The sequence below is a fragment of the Silurus aristotelis genome (assembly GCF_946808225.1).
Source record: "Silurus aristotelis genome assembly, chromosome: 19".
NCBI lineage: Eukaryota > Metazoa > Chordata > Actinopteri > Siluriformes > Siluridae > Silurus > Silurus aristotelis.
Window position 1 is genome coordinate 16,004,391 of NC_139592.1, and position 19,580 is coordinate 16,023,970.

At 41.9% G+C, this 19,580-nt stretch overlaps 1 protein-coding gene across 9 annotated transcripts in view; it reads left to right on the top strand.

Annotated features, from left to right (window-relative positions):
- Window positions 1-15,508, top strand: part of spo11 (SPO11 initiator of meiotic double stranded breaks) — a 175,046-nt gene extending 159,538 nt beyond the window's left edge. For 6 of the 9 annotated variants that reach the window (XM_083521236.1, XM_083521233.1, XM_083521239.1 and 3 more), the window contains 3 exons: window positions 1,316-1,360; window positions 9,527-9,669; window positions 15,327-15,508. In XM_083521236.1, coding sequence (XP_083377362.1) covers window positions 1,316-1,360; window positions 9,527-9,658 — 177 coding nt within the window. In that variant the 3' untranslated portion in view covers window positions 9,659-9,669; window positions 15,327-15,508. The remainder of the gene's footprint in view (window positions 1-1,315; window positions 1,361-9,526; window positions 9,670-15,326) is intronic. The other 3 variants (XM_083521232.1, XM_083521234.1, XM_083521235.1) reach the window with 3 other exon arrangements.
- The last annotated feature ends 4,072 nt before the right edge of the window (window positions 15,509-19,580 follow it).

Genomic DNA, 19,580 nt, shown 5'->3' on the forward strand with positions numbered 1-19,580 from the left:
GCATGATGCTACCACCCCCATGCTTCACAGTAGGGATGGTGTTCTTGGGATGGTACTCATCATTCTTCTTCCTCCAAACACGTTTAGTGGAATTATGACCCAAAAGTTCTATTTTGGTCTCATCTGACCACATGACTTTCTCCCATGACTCCTCTGGATCATCCAAATGGTCATTGGCAAACTTAAGACGTGCCTAGACATGTGCTGGTTTAAGCAGGGGAACCTTCCGTGCCATGCATGATTTCAAACCATGACGTCTGAGTGTATTACCAACAGTAACCTTGAAAACGGTGGTCCCAGCTCTTTTCAGGTCATTGACCAGCTCCTCCCATGTAGTTCTGGGCTGATTTCTCACCTTCCTTAGGATCATTGAGGCCCCACGAGGTGAGATCTTGCATGAAGCCCCAGTCCGAGGGAGATTGACAGTCATGTTTAGCTTCTTCCATTTTCTAATGATTGCTCCAACAGTGGACCTTTTTTCACCAAGCTGCTTGGCAATTTCCCCGTAGCCCTTTCCAGCCTTGTGGAGGTGTACAATTTTGTCTCTAGTGTCTTTGGACAGCTCTTTGGTCTTGGCCATGTTAGTAGTTGGATTCTTATTGATTGTATGGGGTGGACAGGTGTCTTTATGCAGCTAACAACCTCAAACAGGTGCAACTAATTTAGGATAATAAATGTAGTGGAGGTGGACATTTTAAAGGCAGACTAACAGGTCTTTGAGGGTCAGAATTCTAGCTGATAGACAGGTGTTCAAATACTTATTTGCAGCTGTATCATACAAATAAATAGTTTAAAAATAATATATTGTGATTTCTGGATTTTTTTTTTTAGATTATGTCTCTCACAGTGGACATGCACCTACGATGACAATTTCAGACTCCTCCATGATTTCTAAGTGGGAGAACTTGCAAAATAGCAGGGTGTTCAAATACTTATTTTCCTCACTGTATAAAGCGTTCTAGCCGTGTGACGTTGACAGACAGTGCCACTTTGGGGCTAAGACCTTGGTGTGCAGGTCCGGAAAGAATTGCAGACCCCAATGTGGAGGTTGTGAAGCAGGCAGCAGAAAACGTTCGTCGAACTTGCTGGATGAAAGCGCTCTCTGCTCAATGGCAGGCCAAGACAGGTCTAGTGTGGCAACGGCTCAAACCGCAACCTCCATAATCTCCTTAATCTCCTTAATCTCCAACTCGCAAACCGCTAATGGCTAATATTACATATGCTGACTTCCTTTCTTTCTTTCTTTCTTTCTTTCTTTCTTTCTTTCTTTCTTTCTTTCTTTCTTTCTTTCTTTCTTTCTTTCTTGTATGAAAAGCAGGTATTAGAGAAGAGGGTGTCTAAGATGGAAGAAGAGCTTAAGGTAAGAGGTATTACAATATACAATTAAAGGGTGGTTTTAAAAACATAAACATGACACTCACATTATTAATATCATCTTTTAAAGGTGCAAAGCATTTATTTTACATGAAGGACCGTCATGGATACAGCATCCTAATTTTATTTTAATTATGAGCAACCTTTTACATAAGATTTTCCTATAGTTTATTGCCATCTGTTAAGGAAACACTTTGTTACACCATACAATTAAATTTATTTTAGAATTATAAAGAATCAAATAAGCATAAACCTTCCATTATTTATTTATTTGACAAATGGGTGAATTGAAATTCCCATAAAATAACCTAGGTCACACAAGATTAAACAACCTTTCTGCATCCCACTCATGTAAATAAATTAACAGTTTATTAACAGCAAACTAGTCCACAAAAGAATTGGTTCAGCAAATGAGTATGAAATAATTCAAAGTAATAGTACTTTTACTTGAGTAGAATATTTCTCACTAGCATGGAAAATGTCTCTAGATTACGTATGTAACCCAAGTTTCTCTGAAGGAAAGAGACACTGCATCAAAATGATTTGGGAATGTGCCCGAGTGTTCACACTCTTAAATAATGTGTGTAATCAGTCAAAAATTGGACTCTGGCCGTCACCGGTGGGGTGACCAGTCCTGACCAGTAGTATAAAAAGCATATGGCATAGAGACGTCTTGTTCCCTCAGGGAACTTGGGTTACATACCTAACCTAGAGACGTTTCCTTTTAGGAACTCAAGTTGCGTCGAAATGCTTTGGGAACGATTGTCCAATCATGCCAGACTGACCAGTCCCTGTCTAGTGTGTGTCTGTCAACACAGCTAGAGGAGGACTAAGAGGCCACGAGTGGCACTGCGGTCTAGGGTATAGAACCGCACAAGATTGGTCCCCACAAGATCAGGGTGGTGGATCAACCTGCAGCATTACATACACAACCTGCTTGAGGGTCAGCATCTTGAACCTGAGTTTAATGAGAGCGCGGTTCAGCTGACGTAGGTCTAAGATAGGACGCAACCCTCCGTCCTTTTTGGAAACTATGAAGTCCTGGCTGTAGAATCTGGACTCTCGTTCTGATGGAGAGACGACCTTGATGGCCTCTTTCCTCAGTAGAGTGTTTACTTCCTGTTCCATGACCAGAGCCTGCTTGCTTCCCACCAGCGTGGGAAGAACCCCGTGAAAACGGGGCGGAGGAGACCCGAACTGAATCAAGTAGCCTCGCTTTACAGTGTGCAGGACCCACTGAGACATGTCTGGAAGAGCTTTTCAAGCTGCCAGAAAGGGAGAAATAAAAAGAGGGAGAAAGAGAGAAAGAGAGAGAAAAGGGGTGACAGGAAGGGAAGAATGTGGATTATTATGTGTCTTTATTGTTGGATGAAAGTAATGTTGCTGTGCAGTTTGGACTCCGGGAAGACTCGCTATGGCAGCATAGCTAAAAGGGAGAACCAGAAGGTAAAACCCACATGAGGGATCTCTGGGATAAGAGACAACCCACCACACCACCGTCAACAAACCTGAGTTAACGTGTGAAAGTGAGGGGACGACAGCATACAAATAGCCCAGTTTACCAAACACTCTGTATCCATGTTCCCTCCAGATCTGCACCTTTACCTAAGAAAGAAATCTACTGATAAATGGCTTGACTAAATAAATACGTTTTCAACCTCGACTTGAACACAGTCTCAGTGTTCAAGTCGAGGTTGAAAACGTATTTATTTAGTCAAGCCATTTATCAGTAGATCTTTCTCTTAGAAAGCCCAAGATCTGCCCCCTGCTGTAGTCTTCATTATTTGAGGTACCAACAGAAAGCCTGCACCTTTTGATCTAAGTAGGCATGGAGGATCATACTGGTACAGAAGTTCACTCAGATACTGCGGTGCGAGACCGTTAAGTGCTTCATACTTCAGTAGTAGTATTTTATAATCAATGCAAGATTTGATTGGGAGCCAGTGTAGACAGGGATGATGTGGTCATATTTTCTAGATCTAGTGAGGACTCTTGCTGCTGCATTCTGAACTAACTGAATCTTATTAAGCGTTACAGTAATCTAATCTAGATGTAACAAAAGCATGAACTATTTTTTCTGCATCCTGTAACGACATCATATTTCTAAAAGGAAATATATATTATTTATATTTATAGTATATAGTAAATATTATAGTATATAGTATATATAAAAATATATATACATATTTTTGCCTCAAAGGAAAGACAAGGGTCAATAATAACACCAAGGTCTTTGACAGCCGAAAAATAAAGACTGTTGGAAGGCTGTTCTATAACTGTGGGCCACTGTACGAATAAATTCTGCCCCCTACTATAGTCTTCATTATTTTAGGTACCAACATTAACCCAACATTTAACCCAACCAACCAACCAACATTAACCCAACATTTAACCCAGCCATTAGGGAGGCACAAGCCAGTGCACTCTTAATTCAATTCAATTCAATTCATTTTTATTTGTATAGCTCTTTTAACAATGAACATTGTCTCAAAGCAGCTTTACACAGATAATGTGGTGATTAAACGTAAATATGTTCTTTGTAAGTATGTTTGTCCTTGATGAGCAACTGTGGCAAGGAAAAACTCCCCAAGATGGCATAAGGAAGAAACCTTGAGAGGAACCAGACTCAAGAGGGAACCCATCCTCATCTGGGTTTCACCAAATGTCCATTTGAAGCAGATATACAATGTTGCGGGGTACAGTGATGATGATGATCAGAAGCAAACTGTATTCCTGAGTCAGTGTAGCAGACTGTTGACATTAACTACAGTCCAATCCATCCTTAAAGCACCCGTTCTACTCCGGAATTACATGGAACCACCCAAGGTGTTGATGAGAGACCGTCCCAAGCTGCACAGAAGTGTGAAGATCCATGGAGGGGAGAGGGGCAGGAACAGTGGTCACTGGAGCCTCAGGAGCATGTTTAACTCGACCGAGAGAGAGAGAGAGAGAGAGAGAGAGAGAGAGAGAGAGAAGAGGGTGACGGGAAGAGAAGGATATGGATTATTAAGTGTCCCTATTGGTGTATGAAAGTTAATATCACTGTGCAGTTTGGACTCCGGCAAGACTCGCTATGGCAGCATAACTAAAAGGGAGAACCAGAAGGTAACACAGACATGAGGGATCTCTGGGATAAGAGACGACCCGCCACACCACCGTCAACAAACCCGAGTGAATGTTTGAATGTGAGGGGACGACAGCATACAAATATACCAGTTCACCAAACACTCTATATCCATGCTCCCTCCAGATCTGAGCCTTTACCTAAGAAAAATCTACTGATAAAAGGCTTGACTAAATAAATAAGTTTTCAACCTCGACTTGAACACTGAGACTGTGTCTGAGTCCCTAACACTGGTTGGAAGGCTGTTCCATAACTGTGGGGCTTTATAAGAGAAAGATCTGCCCCCTGCTGTAGTCTTCATTATTTGAGGAACCAACAGAAAGCCAGCACCTTTTGATCTTAGTAGGCATGGAGGATCATACTGGTACAGAAGTTCACTCAGATACTGCGGTGCGAGACTGTTAAGTGCTTTATACGTCAGTAGTAGTATTTTATAATCAATGCGAGATTTGATTGGGAGCCAGTGTAGACTGATTAAAACAGGGGTGATGTGGTCATATTTTCTAGATCTAGTGAGGACTCTTGCTGCTGCATTCTAAACTAACTGAAGCTAATTTATGCACTTACTCGCACACCCAGACAGTAAATCGTTACAGTAGTCTAATCTAGATGTAAAAAAAGCATGAATTAATTTTTCTGCATCCTGTAACGACATCATATTTCTAATTTTAGCAATATTTCTAAGGTATAAGAAGGCGATCCTGGCAATATTAATCACATGAGCCTCAAAGGATAGTGCCTATAAGTTCAACCCTTATAGGTTGATTCATAATTAGCAAACTGTCGACGGTGCCAAGAGAAAACTCCCTGACCTGAAATGAGAAAGAAACCTTGAGAGGAACCAGATGAAAAGAACTCATCCTCATCTGGGTGGAATTTAATGTCCATTGGCTATAGTTTCATCACTGGCTTTTGTGCTTTTTAGTGGTGGGTTTTTAAATCCAGAACTGTTCATGCAAATTGCAGTCCTAAGCCTAAGTAGACTGCTTATATTAAATAACAATCCAAAAACATTCTTATAGATCTTGAGGTGCTCTGTAATTTCATGGATGTTTATGTTGATGTTAATGTTGTCTTCAATCGAAGAGAACTTTATCCAGAGGTAGGGCATCCGGAAGAATCAAGTGGTGTGTGTTTGTGTGTGTCTGTGTGTGTGTGTGTTTGTGTGTGTGTGTGTGTGTGTGTGTGTGTGTGTGTGTGTGTGTGTGTGTGTGTGTGTGTGTGTGTGTGTGTGTGTGTGTGGGTATATTGTTGGGATTCGAATGGCTGGACATCAATATGAATGGCCATGACTGTAAAACAATAGCTTGTCTGACTACATAGCCATCAATATGAATACCAAATTAATATCAATAGCCAAACATGTACGACAATAGTGTTAATGGTCAAGCCATTAATTTGAATAGACTGTGTATGAATAGAGTATGAATGAACACCTAAATCTAGCCTGTGGCTCTCAAACAGGGGGAGAGAGAAAAGGATCAGACATAAGCTTAGATAAATGTTTTTAGGTCTCATTTGTCATGACATCTTTATAAAATTTTACTTTTTATGACTGATTTTATGTATTTATATATGAAATTATATAATGTTAAATGCAAGAAATATAATCCAAGGTACTTCATCATCTTTAACTTATCTTTTTGAGCAATATCATCTTTGAATAATAGACAGTAAATCTCAAAGCTTCTTTTCAAAGATATTTTGCATGTAGCCAACTTTTCTCAGAAACTGATAACATTTAAACTTGGGTAGGGCATTTTCAGCTGTGAATCCCAAAATTTGTGCTGAGTGGGGCGGAGAGGGGTGAACCAGACATAGTATCAGATAAATATTTGTAGTATTATAATTTTTCATGATATCTTCATTGAATTTAAAATATAAACTCATGAGACATGTGGCTTTTAACCTATTACTTTTCTGGATTGCTCAGGACTGATTTCATGCATTTATATATGAAATGAAAAAAGTTTTAAATGCAGGAAATTTATATTCAAGGATCTTCATCTATAACTTATCATCTTTGTAAGCAATATAAACTTTGAGATTTACTGTCAATCATTCAAAGTGTTTTCTTTTCAAATATATTTAAATTGTGTATGTAGCCCACTTTTTTCAGGAACTGTTAACATTTAAATGTAGGTAGGGCATTTTCAGCTGTGAGTCCCAAAAGTAGGATACAGGCTAAGAGGTTAAGATATTTAGAGAGAGAGAGAGAGAGAGAGAGAGAGAGAGAGAGAGAGAAGGGAAAGACAAGGAGAAGACGATTAGGCAGGCAACAGGGAGAGAGAAATATAGATTAAGTACTGTATTTTTCGGACTATAAGCCACTACTTTTTTCCCACGTTTTGAACCCCGCGGCTTAAACAACAAAGCGGCTAATTTATGGATTTTTTCTGGGTTTTTCCCGGTTTCACAAACTTCAAGCCAAAAAAATGAACCCCATAACATTAGACCAATGAAATTTCCGAACGGAAACGAAAAAATGCACATCACCTGTGTTCTGAGCTGCACGGCATCGGGAGAAAAACTTTCACCGGTGTTGATTTTTAAACGCACGACGATGCCAAAAGACAAACTCCCCAGAGAAATACAGTGGTACCTTGACCTACGAGTTTAATTCGTTCTGTGGACGAGCTCGTATCTTAATTTGCTCGCACATCAAATCAGTTTTCCATATTGAAAATACTTAAAATGGCATTAATCCGTTCCAACCCTCAAAATGACACCCCGTTTTTATGTTTCATGTCATTAAATTGGAAAATACATTTCTAAATAACAAATCTTGTATAAAAACATAATAGAAAGAGTATGTAAAGATATAATAAGGTTTTATTCAGTGTATTTTCCTTGGAGATGAGACGACTTGAGCTAACGAAAACGCCGGTGTGTGTGTGTGTGTGTGTGTGTGTGTGTGTGTGTGGAGGTGGGGTAGAGGCAATAAGCGGAGGTGGAGGGAAAACTCGTTTTTTACTATCACTCCTGTACAATACGTATCCCTAAACTTTTAAATTTTTACTTTTTCTTCTTTGCTTATCTTAATTTTCGTTACAATCTTCGCTTTCCGGCTTCGCTTCGCCATCTAGCAGCGGCGTCTCGAGCTTGTACCTCAATTTTTTGCTCGCGTAACAAAGCAAAAAAAAATTCGACTGAATGACCGCTCGTACCTCCGTAAACTTGTACATTAGGTCAAGGTACCACTGTAGTTGTGAAAGGAAGGAGGAAGACAGTGAACAATGACTTGGTCGGCTACTGTTTAGATACAAGCCGTTGTAACGCGTTGAGTCAGGGTGAAGGGATAGCTCACTAAAACTCCAGGTGCAACAGAAATCCTTTAAGCACAGACAGGTTTCCAAAACTCGTGCTTTTTTTTCTTTTTCTTGGCAACAGCGTTATGGGTTAGTCAAAAAAACTTAGAAATGAGCATCAGAAAATAATGAGCACATAATACTCAGTCTCATAATCCCAAAATGCCGCTCTGCTCTTAAAGGAGCCACAACATATTTCACTTGTTACACCGTGTAACAGACACTCTCTTTCGGTAAAGCCTGTGTAAAGTTCATTAGTTTCGGTGTAGACATACACTTATACACAGGTGCGGCTTATTTATGTTAAAAATAAAAATATCTGTTAAATTCAGTTGTGGCTTATATAAGGGTGCGCTTTATAGTCGGTATTCTAAATTACGGTATTTTTTTTGTTACGACACTGAAACTGTGACTGAGTCCCCAACATTTATTGGAAGGCTGTACCATAACTATTGAACTTTGTAGAAGAAAAATTTAAATGGAACAAAAGTTTGGTAAGACCATTCATATGTTAACAGTAGTATTTTATTATCAATGCAAGATTTTATTGGGTGTCAAAATAGATTAAATGCAATAAGGTGACAATCATATTTTCTGATTATGGTAAGGACTCTTGCAGTTGAATTCTAGAAGCTCACTTATGCACTTACTAGAATATTCAGAGAAAGAGAGGAGGGGTGACAGGCAGAGTGTGATGTATAAATGATTAAATACTGTTGTATAAACATGGAAGGCACTGTTTAGTTGGGGACTCCGGCAGGACTAGCTTTTGCAGCATAACTAAAAGGGTGTCAGGTTTCCACCTGCCAGGCCCCCCTCAGTGGCTGTCATGCTGCCGCTATCTCTGCCACTCCCGGCTTTAATCACAAACATCTGGTCCTCGTTATGGACCAGCCTTTATAAACGGCAGTTCCAGAGTCACGGGCTGTCGGTTCTTAAAGGTCATGCTACAGATCTTGTGGATCTCCGACTGCCAGCTTTTCCCGCTGTTCCCTCTGTGGACTATCTTCGCTCCATAGATCATCTTCGCTTCATGGATCATCTCCGTTCTGTGAATCCTCTCCGTTCCGTGGATTATCCCCGCATTACGGCCCAAACCCGCATGCCGGTTCATAACTCTCTCAAATGTTATGATAGAGCTACTCCCGCTTTTTTGCTTGTGGTCCGTGCCCTGATAGAAGAACCGACCTAAACCGAAACAAAAAGAGCAGAAATCGCTCTACCACGATGGATGCGCAGACTCCGCTTCGGGTTTTCCGCAGAAGTCCGCTGCCGCTTCTCACGGATCATGTTCACCAGCTCCTGCTCATCTGCGCCCAATGTCATTCCCAGCTCGCTTCTCCGACGACGTGGCCGAATGGAGTGGCTTCCTGTGGAGCATCCCAATTCCCCACAAAACGAGCAAAGATTGTGTTCCTCATCTCGTTTCGGACTGGAAAGGCTCTCTCTTGGGCCAGCGTAATGTGGAGCGCCAATTGGGACAATTAGCTCTTATGCCAGTTTCATCATGCAGATCACGGTAATGTTTGGGATGGTTTCAGTACCCTCTCCAGTGACCCTTCTCCAATCCAGAGCTCCCTCCATGAGGAGGTCGTACGCTGCACGGTGGCGACTGTTCACGTCGTGGTGTGAGCACCGTGACTTGGACCCAGTTAACTGCCCGGTTGGTTCAGTTCTGGAGTTTTTACAGTTTTTCTATTCTGCCCTTCTCTGTTTGTAGCTCCCGACCAGGAGATACAGCACCAACTGTGTCCAGTGCGAGCACTGGACGCTTGCCTCCACAGGACGAGTCCATGGAGGAAGTCGGGGCAGCTTTTCGTCTGCTGTGGCCCTAATAGGAAAGGTTTCCTAGCCAATGGGCAGGTGGGTAGTGGATGCCATCCTTTCAGCTACGAATCCTGGTTCCCCTGCTCCGCTGGGGGTCAGGGCTCACTCCACCTAAGCGCCTCTATGGCCCGGTCTGCTGGAGTATCACTCCGGGACATTGCAACGCTGCAGGCTGGTCCACCCCGCTGACCTTGTTGGGTTATGGCCTCGAACTGAGAGCCACTCCGGGCTCCTATGTCCTACGTGCAGGTCCTCTTACACTAGGCAGGGTCTGTTCAGTGTGGCGTGATTGGACACTTGTTCCCAAAGCGTTTCGATGCAGCTCGAAGTTCCTGAATGGGGAACGTCTCTAGGTTATGTATGTAACCCTAGTTCCCAAAGGGAAAGAGATGCTGCTTCTCCGTGCCACACTCCCTGCATCCCTGCGGCGCTTACCTTCTCTCTTTGCAGAAGCTAATGTCTTTTGGCCAGATTTCACACGTGGTTCAGAGCGTGGACAACGCAGGGGCTTTCCCAAAGCGTTTTGATGCAGTGTCTCGTTCCCTCTGGGAACTAGGGTTACAAACGTAACCTAGAGACGTTTACGAAGCTAACAATGAGCAGGGCAGAAGGCAACAAGAAGTATAGCTACATGGATGAGACAGAGGAAGTCAGTGATGTAAATATGACTCAGAACAGAGACATACAGAGACATTTATCACCTGTTCATCATCTTTTCTTTGCTTGTGTTCTATATGGTGGCTGTTCAGCCTTTACACATTCATTAGGTAACAACATTTTTATTTTGTGTTATATTAATAAATATTAGGGCTGTCAAAATTCAAATGCAAATTTGGCACAAAATTTTTATTAACGCACTATTAATGTAGCACGCATTTTTGTCTGATCATTTTATTAAAAAATATAAATACAGTGGAACCCGGTTATGTCGATGTCCTAGGGGGTCGCCAAAACGCATCGAGGTAACCGATGATCGAGATAAACGAAAATTAAAATGGCGGCAATATATTAACATGCTTGAAATTTCTTTATGTACATGATGTGCGTTAATAAATTAGAATGTGCATGCACGTGTTTTTAAAGGGTTTTTTTACACAACAGCGTTGCCGCGATTTGTTTGATGAAGGCATGCTATAAAAATACATACAATACATGTTTATCTGTCAGGAATCCACCTGCCCCCTTCGGCCCCCTTCAGCGTGTCAGGTGCTTTTCTCGGCCGCTTTCCCTGAAGGTCCCGGCTTCAATCGCGCACATATGGTGCTCGTTTAGCATCATCACCAGCTCCTATTTAAACTTCCACACTCTCACTGTCCGTTATTGTTGGTATATGTTGGTTTACGGCGGTCGTTGTTATCGCTCATGTGTATCCCGGTACGTGCCTTCCCACCGGCACTCTCTCAACGGCTGCGCTTTTCTTCCCAAAGCGCACCGCGGATTCCCCCCCCTCAAGCAAATTTTTCCCCCCTTGTGCTCGAGATATCAGGGTTCGGCGACATAACCGATAAAAAATGCTTAGAAAAAGCGAGAATTTGGCGGTTCCACTTCAAAAACGTCGACTTAATAGGGTTGTCGAGGTAACAGAGGGCGAGATAACCGGGTTCCACTGTACATAAATAACTAAATATAAAAGAGGAGACATTAGAACCTTCAGTGCACCCTACATTAATTCACAATGTCCTTACTTTTCTCAGATATTAAATATATAAATGAACTCCTAGGAAAAAATATTTTTATTCAGTAAACATTTGTTTTACTGATGCGGCAAGTCTCAAATCAAATACCAATATCTGCCATGATTCACACAATTTACCCTCTGAGGGTCGACAAACGCGCCGGGCATTTTGTTTTTTTCCTCATAATGCCAAAACACACTTTTATTGTCTTTTTTTATCATACAGATAAGAGCAGTACATCATTTGAATCTGTAAAATGTTTACTTTTATTTGTATGCACTCATAATAACAACAAAATGTGTGCGCTTTTTGCCGTGTCATCTCCCTTCACAACTACATTTATAAAACAACCAAAATCCAGTGAATACTTGACTCACAGGCATAATAAATATATTTATAGAAAGCTCAAAATGTCTTTTACATAAACCAGTTCACATCAAAAACAAATATTCTCTTATCATGTAATTGTTATGAAAGTTAGATAAGGTGCAGTTGCTCCGGTATCACCTCATTAACAGTCTGTGTGGAAACATAGCAAAAGTTCAGTTTGGTTTCCTGATTTACGTAATTTAAACCACCATAGATACATTAAAACATTTACAAGAATTTTTAGTTTGGTTTCACTAACAATAAACATACATTTGCTTATAGCATCTATGTTTCTTAAGTAGGATGCTCAGTGCTGGCTCATGCATTAAGAATAATGTATTTAGCCACTTAGTTATAACTTGCTAAGTCAGTGATATCCAGAAATCAGAAGGTCCCAGATATTGTGTCCTATGCTCCATCCATTCATGAGCCTTCTATTTGTACTATCTTGATCATAGATTTGCAGTAAAAGCAGGCTACATAATTAACTAGATATAAATTATTTCAGGAAATTTCAAAGTTATTCAAGAATTTTGCATTTATTTGCCAGGCAATAATCGATAACCAAATGTCAAATTTTAAACAAATATTAGAAATAAGGTTACACAACTTACAAATGATCAGAATAAAACCAAATAGTTTAGCAATGCAGTTAAAAAAAGAATTGTTAAAGAGTCACCTGGCAATAGCGACACACAGAGACTGACTACAGAATGCTTCCCTAAATGTTTCACCGAATTTCCTTGAATACCTAAACCATCATAAACACTTGTAAATTTAAAGTAATAAAAGCTATGCAAAACCTTTCTTGGGACAGAAAGTGACCTAAAAACCAAATGTCACCTAGAGTAAAACCAACACCTGGTAAGGATCTTCTCAGGGGCAACCCTTATGTCAGTAGGACAGAATTTCTCCAAACCTGAGATCTTTGGTTTTGGTCTGTTTTACTGATATGGGACTGAGATCATATTTCCAATTACACTGAAACCTTTAAAATGATATCAAACATGTGACAGTTTCCAAGAACGCTCCACCCGGCTCCAGTGTCCCGCCAAGGGTGCCGTTACATCGTCACCTGGCCGCGAAAGGGACGTCATACCACCGCCTGGCCGCGACTTGGACAACATGTCACCACCGAATGCCCCGGAAGGCGACGTATTGTCCCTGGGCTCTTTCAGAGACAACATCTCGCCCGCAAATCACACTGGAGGTGGCGTTGTGCCTCCGACTGCCTATGAAGGTGGCATGGCAACCCAAGGTTCCTCTGACAGCCCCAGGTCGCTTCCAGAACCATCCGGCAGTGTTGTCGCGGTCCCAGACTCTTCTAAGGGTGACACCAAAACCCCAAGCTCCTCCGACGGCGACGTCTTGCCCCCAAGCCCCTCCGTCGGCGACGTCTTGCCCCCGCGCCCCTCCGTCGGCGAAGTCTCGCCCCCGCGCCCCTCCGTCGGCGAAGTCTCACCCCCAAACTCCTCCTTCGGCGACGTCTCTCCCCCCAAACTCCTTTGTTGGTGACGTCTCGCCTCCAAACTTCTCCAAGGGTGACGACGTGGACCAAGGTCCCTCTCCAGGCGACATCACGCCTCTAAGCCCCTCCGTCGGCGACGTCTTGCTCCCGAGCGCCCCAACGGCGACGTCTTGCTCCCAAGCTACCCTGAAGGCAACGTCTCACTTCCAAGCTCCCCTGGTGGCGACGTCTCGCCCCCGAGCTCCTCCTTCGGCGATGTCTCGCTCCCGAGCGCCCCTGAAGGCAACGTCTCGCTCCAAAGCTCCGCTGAAGGCAACCTCTCGCTTCCAAGCTCCCCTGGTGGGGACGTCTCGCCCCCAAGCTCCTCCGTCGACGACGTCTCGGGCCCAAGTTTCCCACAAAGTGACGGCTCACCTCCAAATCCATCTGAAGACAAGGTTACACCTCAGCGTTCCTCGCCAGGTGACGTCTCACCTTTGGGTTCCTCTCCAGCGATGTCTCACCTCTGGGTTCCTCTCCAGCGACGTCTCGCCTCTGGGTTCCTCTCTGGGCTACATCCCACCTCTGGGTTCCTCCCCGGGCGACGGCTTGCCTCCAGGCTCCTCAGAGAATGACAAAGCACTCCCGAGTTCCTCTGAAGGTGTCGCTCGGCCTCAGGACACCACCAAGAATGTCTTTCTGTTCCCGGTCTCCGTTGAAGGCGCCGCTCCGTTCCGGGTCTCCGGAAGAGGAGCGTCAGTGAAGAGGGCGTCAGTCTGACCCTGATCGCCGCCGAGGGCATCACTCGGTCTCTGGTCTCGGCAATGGAGGTCGCTCAGCCTCTGGACTCAGCTGAAGACGTCTCTCTGCCTCCGGCCGTATCTCCATCTCCAGCCTTCGCCCTGCCTCCGGTCTTCGCCGGTGGTTTCGCTCCGTTCCTGGCCTCCGCGGTGAGCTGCGTTCCATTTCGGACCTCTGCTGAGGGCGTGGTTTTGTCCCGTGTCCTCGGAATGGGCGTTGTCCGGTACCAGCTCTCCGCCGGGGTTGTCGCTCCACCTTGAGTCTTTCCCGGCTTTCCTGGACCCTGGATGGCCACCGGGGACCTCCTCCGAGTGGCCGGGCCCTCCGGGCATCTGTGGGTTTGGGGCGTCATGTGCCGCCCCCTCTGGGGGGGGGGGGTTAATGTTAGGGATCCACCTGCCACACCCCTCTTTTGTGGCTCTCATGACTACGCTCTTCCTGGAGCTCCAGGCTTAACCACGCACACCTGGGGCTCGTTGTCTCTCATGCCCCCGCTCTCTCTGGAGTGCCAGGCTTAACTATGCACACCTGGGACTCATCATCACTCCACTCCGCTCCTACATAAACCCCTAACTCAAACTCACTCCCTGTTCGTTATTGAATGTGTTGGACGTTACGTACTGCTGTATGTTTGTGTTCAGTGTTTCATACAGGACTCTATGCGATCCATTCCATTCGGACTCCGCTCTCCTGTACCCGCTGCGCTTCTCCTCCCCGCGCATCTTGGATCAGCTACGCTTCTCCCCAAGCGCACCTCAGACTCTCTCAGCCTAAGGACTGCCGTGTGTGCGCGCGTGTGTGCTTGTGTGTGTCTCTCTCCCTCACTCTTATCATAAAAACCCGAGCGAGCTGTACTCCGGCTTCTGCCTCCTGTTTCACTCGCACCCTGACACATACATTCCTAAAATGTAATTATTGCATTATGCAAGTATAGTAGTTTGAATTCCTCTAACTTCTATGCTTCATCTTCCTGACGCACATGGGTTAGTTAAAATCCAAAGCTAGAATCAATCATTACCACGCCACACTTTACAATGCTGCACTTTCCACTGAGACTTTTTATTTGCTGCTGAAACTGTTGGTGTAAATATTGATCATTAAACACTGTATTTTTTTTTTATTTATTCAGCATTTTGTTGACATTTTCTAATCCCAACATAAATGTGTCCTGACAAATGCAAGCAGACAGTATCGCTCAGATACAATAAAAAAATAAATTAATAAAAAAAAAGGAGGGAAAAGGGGGCAAGTCATATTTATACAAAAAGAACATCATTGTGGCAGCAGAGCATGCAGAGTCAGCTGTAGATGAAGAGGAGGCAGATTAAACTGGCAAAATGATATTTCTTACTTGTATATTTTACACAAGTTTACCTATTTGTGTCTCTTTGTGGTTTCAGTAACTGCCGTAACCAGAGAAAGTGACAGTGGCTGAGCTGGTGGATCATGCAACACACACAGTATATATGAACAGACCCTGAATTTGAATTGGGCAAACGCTTTAAATTTATGTTTGTGTTGAGTGCAGTGACTAAACAGGGTGTAAAAAAATAAAAATGAGCCTAAAGCTCAGTTGAAATTACCTGTCTCTTGAGCATTCCTCCACATACACACAAAGAAAAATAAAAAAACCTGTTGGAAGTAATTGTATCAAAACAAAAAGGCATTGTATGGTACTACTATTATAGTTTTTTGTTTTACCAATAATTTTTGGCTGCATGCAAAATTCTAAAAAATTAGTATCTGGTTTGAAGTATTAATTACATTTTAGCTTTTTGAAAGCAGTAAACCCAGGTAGCATTATAAATTTTTTTATGAAAGGTGGATACTATCTGCACTGCTATAGCTTTATATTTATTCACTGTACATATATATATATTATATGTTAATTATTCATTCAATTAAGAAATCTTAGTTTTTTTTATAAGGTATACGCTCTATGGACAATTTTCGAATGCAATAACTTTATAAGCTGATTGTCGAGGTTGATCCAAATATCTTCCCAGCCAGGTTGGAAACAAATTAATTGCAATTCTCTCTTAACCTTCACTAGAGATGCTTAGTAAAAGTGAGAGCAATGTAGCTTTTATAGAGGTAAGTCTAGATCCAGCTAGAGTTTACATTGTTCTGTCAATAGAGCCTTCACAGTGGGGTGAGGGCTTATTTGCATACTTGTAAAGCCAAAGATAACACTAAGGCTTGCTCATTTTAAGCAATAGCTAGGTAAATGTAAACTGAATCTCCATGGTTTAAAATAAGTCCTGGCTTGTGGAAACATTAAATCCAAAGAGGTGGGGGCATGATCAGAGATGACTACACTATGATAGTTACAAGAACTAACAGAGTGCATCAATCTGTTATTAAAAAGAAAAATAAATCTATCATTGAACACAAATGGTGAACTTGTGAGAAGGTTTTGCTAGCCAGAAACATTGATTTCCAATCAATCTGTTTCGTATAAGACTCTAAAAGCCTGGCAGAGTTAGTCAGCATTGATTGCTGACTAATATCTGTCCAGTATTGTATTTTGAATAAAAAGTCGCCATTAAAATGTAAAGAATAAAAGTTTACTTTACAATCATTAAAATGTAAAGAATAAAAGTCGCCCCCTATAATTATGTGATGATTATCAAGATTAGGGAGTACAGAAATAAATTGACAAAATACTTATTATTGTCCCAATTTGGGTCATTATATATATATATATATATATATATATATATATATATATATATATATATATATATATATATGCTTAAATAGCTGAGATAGTTTGTAAAATTCAAGACACAAGCACATAGCGACCATCCGAATCTGAGACCACTGATTCTGGTTCAAAAGCAATGTTCTTTCAGCGATCCTCTCGACCTCACACCAAATTTGGAGTGAAAACTATGACTGATCCATGCACTCTTAAAACCAGAAACATCCGAAGTGTGAATTTTATAAGAGTTTCTTGTAAAAAAAAATTACATCTTTAGGAGACTGTAAATTCTGTAAAAACCTTTTTCATCTTAACGATATTATTTAAACCTTTTACATTCCAAGAGGTAAAACAAATATTTATATTTGGTTTTGGTTCATTACCAGCCATTTTAAATAGGAATAAATATTGCAGGACCCTAAACCACGTAATGCAAAGCAGAGATAAAGACATAAAAGGAATAAGAAAAAAACAAGAAAAAAAGACAAACAAGCTAACACAATCCATATCTCCCCTTAAACAACCGAACAATACCTTGCATACCTCTACAGATACCTTACTTCCTTTTTTGCTTCTGCTTAACCTGCAAACCTTATCTTTCCCCAATAATTCACTTTAACCCCCAAGTGCAAGATAAAATGCATACATGTATTTCCAATGTCCTGTTAAATAAAACTTGTTCTTCAGTCATAAATTGGTTATACAACGACTAAGCCTATACATATTCTAAGGCAGTTCAAAGACATTAGAGCCCATTGAAACCGAACAGGCGCAAAACAACATCTGCTAAACAAAGTAGTAGGGAAGGGCATTGTAGAACAGGTAGCTGTATTCTGTATTAGATTTATACAGCTCCAAACTTACATAGTTCCAATAAAATACATACGTGTATTTACAACGTCCCATCAAATGAAGCTTGTTCTTCAGTCATAAATTTGGTATACAACGGCTAGGCCTATACATATTCTAAGGCAGTTCAAAGACATTAGAGCCTGTTCAAACCAAATGGGTGCAAAACAACATTGGTATAGAACCTATTAGATAGAAGCAGCTTGATTAAACCTATTTAGCCTATGTGTTTTAATCAAACTCATGTAGTCTATGCACTCCGAATATAATTAACATAATAACGATCAGATTTTAATAAATAGAGTAGAGTAGGGTCTGACTGGTGTTATGAGTGTGTTGGAGAGACAAGAAAGAACAACATACAAGGCAGACTTGAGCATGTTTATTGGGCAGAGAAGAGGTGACATTGATGATGCTGTCTGTGAAGAATGCTCCAAAGAGATGTCCCAGGACGTCTGTGAGTTGGAGCTGAATAAAAGAAACAAACAGAGATCACAACGACTAAAAATATACAATTAATATGTGCATGTAACAACAAAAGTAACAAGCTTACAAATGTTATAGTTGTGAAACTCAACACACTAGGCAACAGTCAGTTCAGACAATATAATTGAAGTATGACCTAGACACTAACATAACCAAGTAGAATAATGTAGTTAAACATACATAAAGAGACAATCTTAGTAAAATAATATAGCTTGATTTAATAAAAATGGGATAGCAAATAGCATTTTAAAAGCAGAACACTTACACAGAGTAGATGTAGGGAAGATGAAGTAGGCCGCAAAATGGTTGTCCACACATAAAAACCTGAGAGCAGGAGGAAGCGGTGTCTGGCTGTACTAGAGGAGGTGAAGGTTCTATACACATTCTTTTTTTAAGTGACATAGAGAAAAGGCTGTAAATAAGGGTAATGGAGGGAACAGGAAAACCCAAATATGGAATCACAGGAAGGGGACTTTGCTAGGGTGAAAATAGGGAAAAAAGTTAAGGTGTCATGTAACACCAGGATATAAGAATGAGTGTGTGCAAAGTGTGTGTGCGCTTGATCATTTTTGATGTGATATAGTGACCCAAGACTAAAAATGTTTTTATTGGCTTTTGAGGTCTATTTCATTTATTTTTTTTATGTTAAGAGTGCTACATTGGGAATTAACTGAAACAAAGAATCCACCCGTGATGTGTCTGCTCAGAGACGGATTCTGAGTTCCGACAGGACCACAATTCCCCCTGGCCTCTCCCCTGGTTTAGTGGTGAGGGATCTGCATGCCCTTGTCTAGCTCTGGGGTGAGGATAAAACTGGTGGCCAAAAACTTCTAAAAGCAACTCAAAAGAAAAATGTTGTTGGCCGTGGGCCCTCCATCGATTCTGGCACTCCGATTATCCTTATGTTGTTCTGCCTACTCTGTGCCTCCAGATCAGTAGTTTTGAGCTTTGTGTTGCTCTCTGTTAATGCTGCGAGGGAAGTTTCCAGATGTTCCACCCGTTTACCCAGCAATTCCGCATGGGACTCTAGTGTCGCAAGTCTCTGTCTATGATCTGACACCATGGCTCACAAATAGTTAAGTTTCAATTCAATTCAATTTATTTTTATTTGTATAGCGCTTTTAACAATGAACATTGTCTCAAAGCAGCTTTACACAGATAATGTGGTGATTACAAGTAAATATTCATTCATTCATTCATTTTCTCCCGCTTATCCGTTTCGGGTCGCGGGGGCAGCAGTCTAAGCAGGCCCCCGCCTTCGACTGCTGCCCAATCCTCACAGCACCGTCCCTTACGGTCCCTCCTGCAGGTGGTGAGCCCACGGGAAGGTAAAAGTAAATATGTTCTTTATAATTAAGTTTGTCCCTGATGAGCAAGCCAGTGGCGACTGTGGCAAGGAAAAACTCCCCAAGATGGCGATAGGAAGAAACCTTGAGAGGAACCAGACTCAAGAGGGAACCCATCCTCATCTGGGTTGCACCGAATGTCCATTTGTAGCAGATATACGATGTTGCGGGGTACAGTAATGATGATCAGAAGCGAAAAGTAGTCCTGAGTCAGTGTAGGAGACTGTTGACATTAAATACAGTCCAATCCATCCTCAAAGCGCCCATTC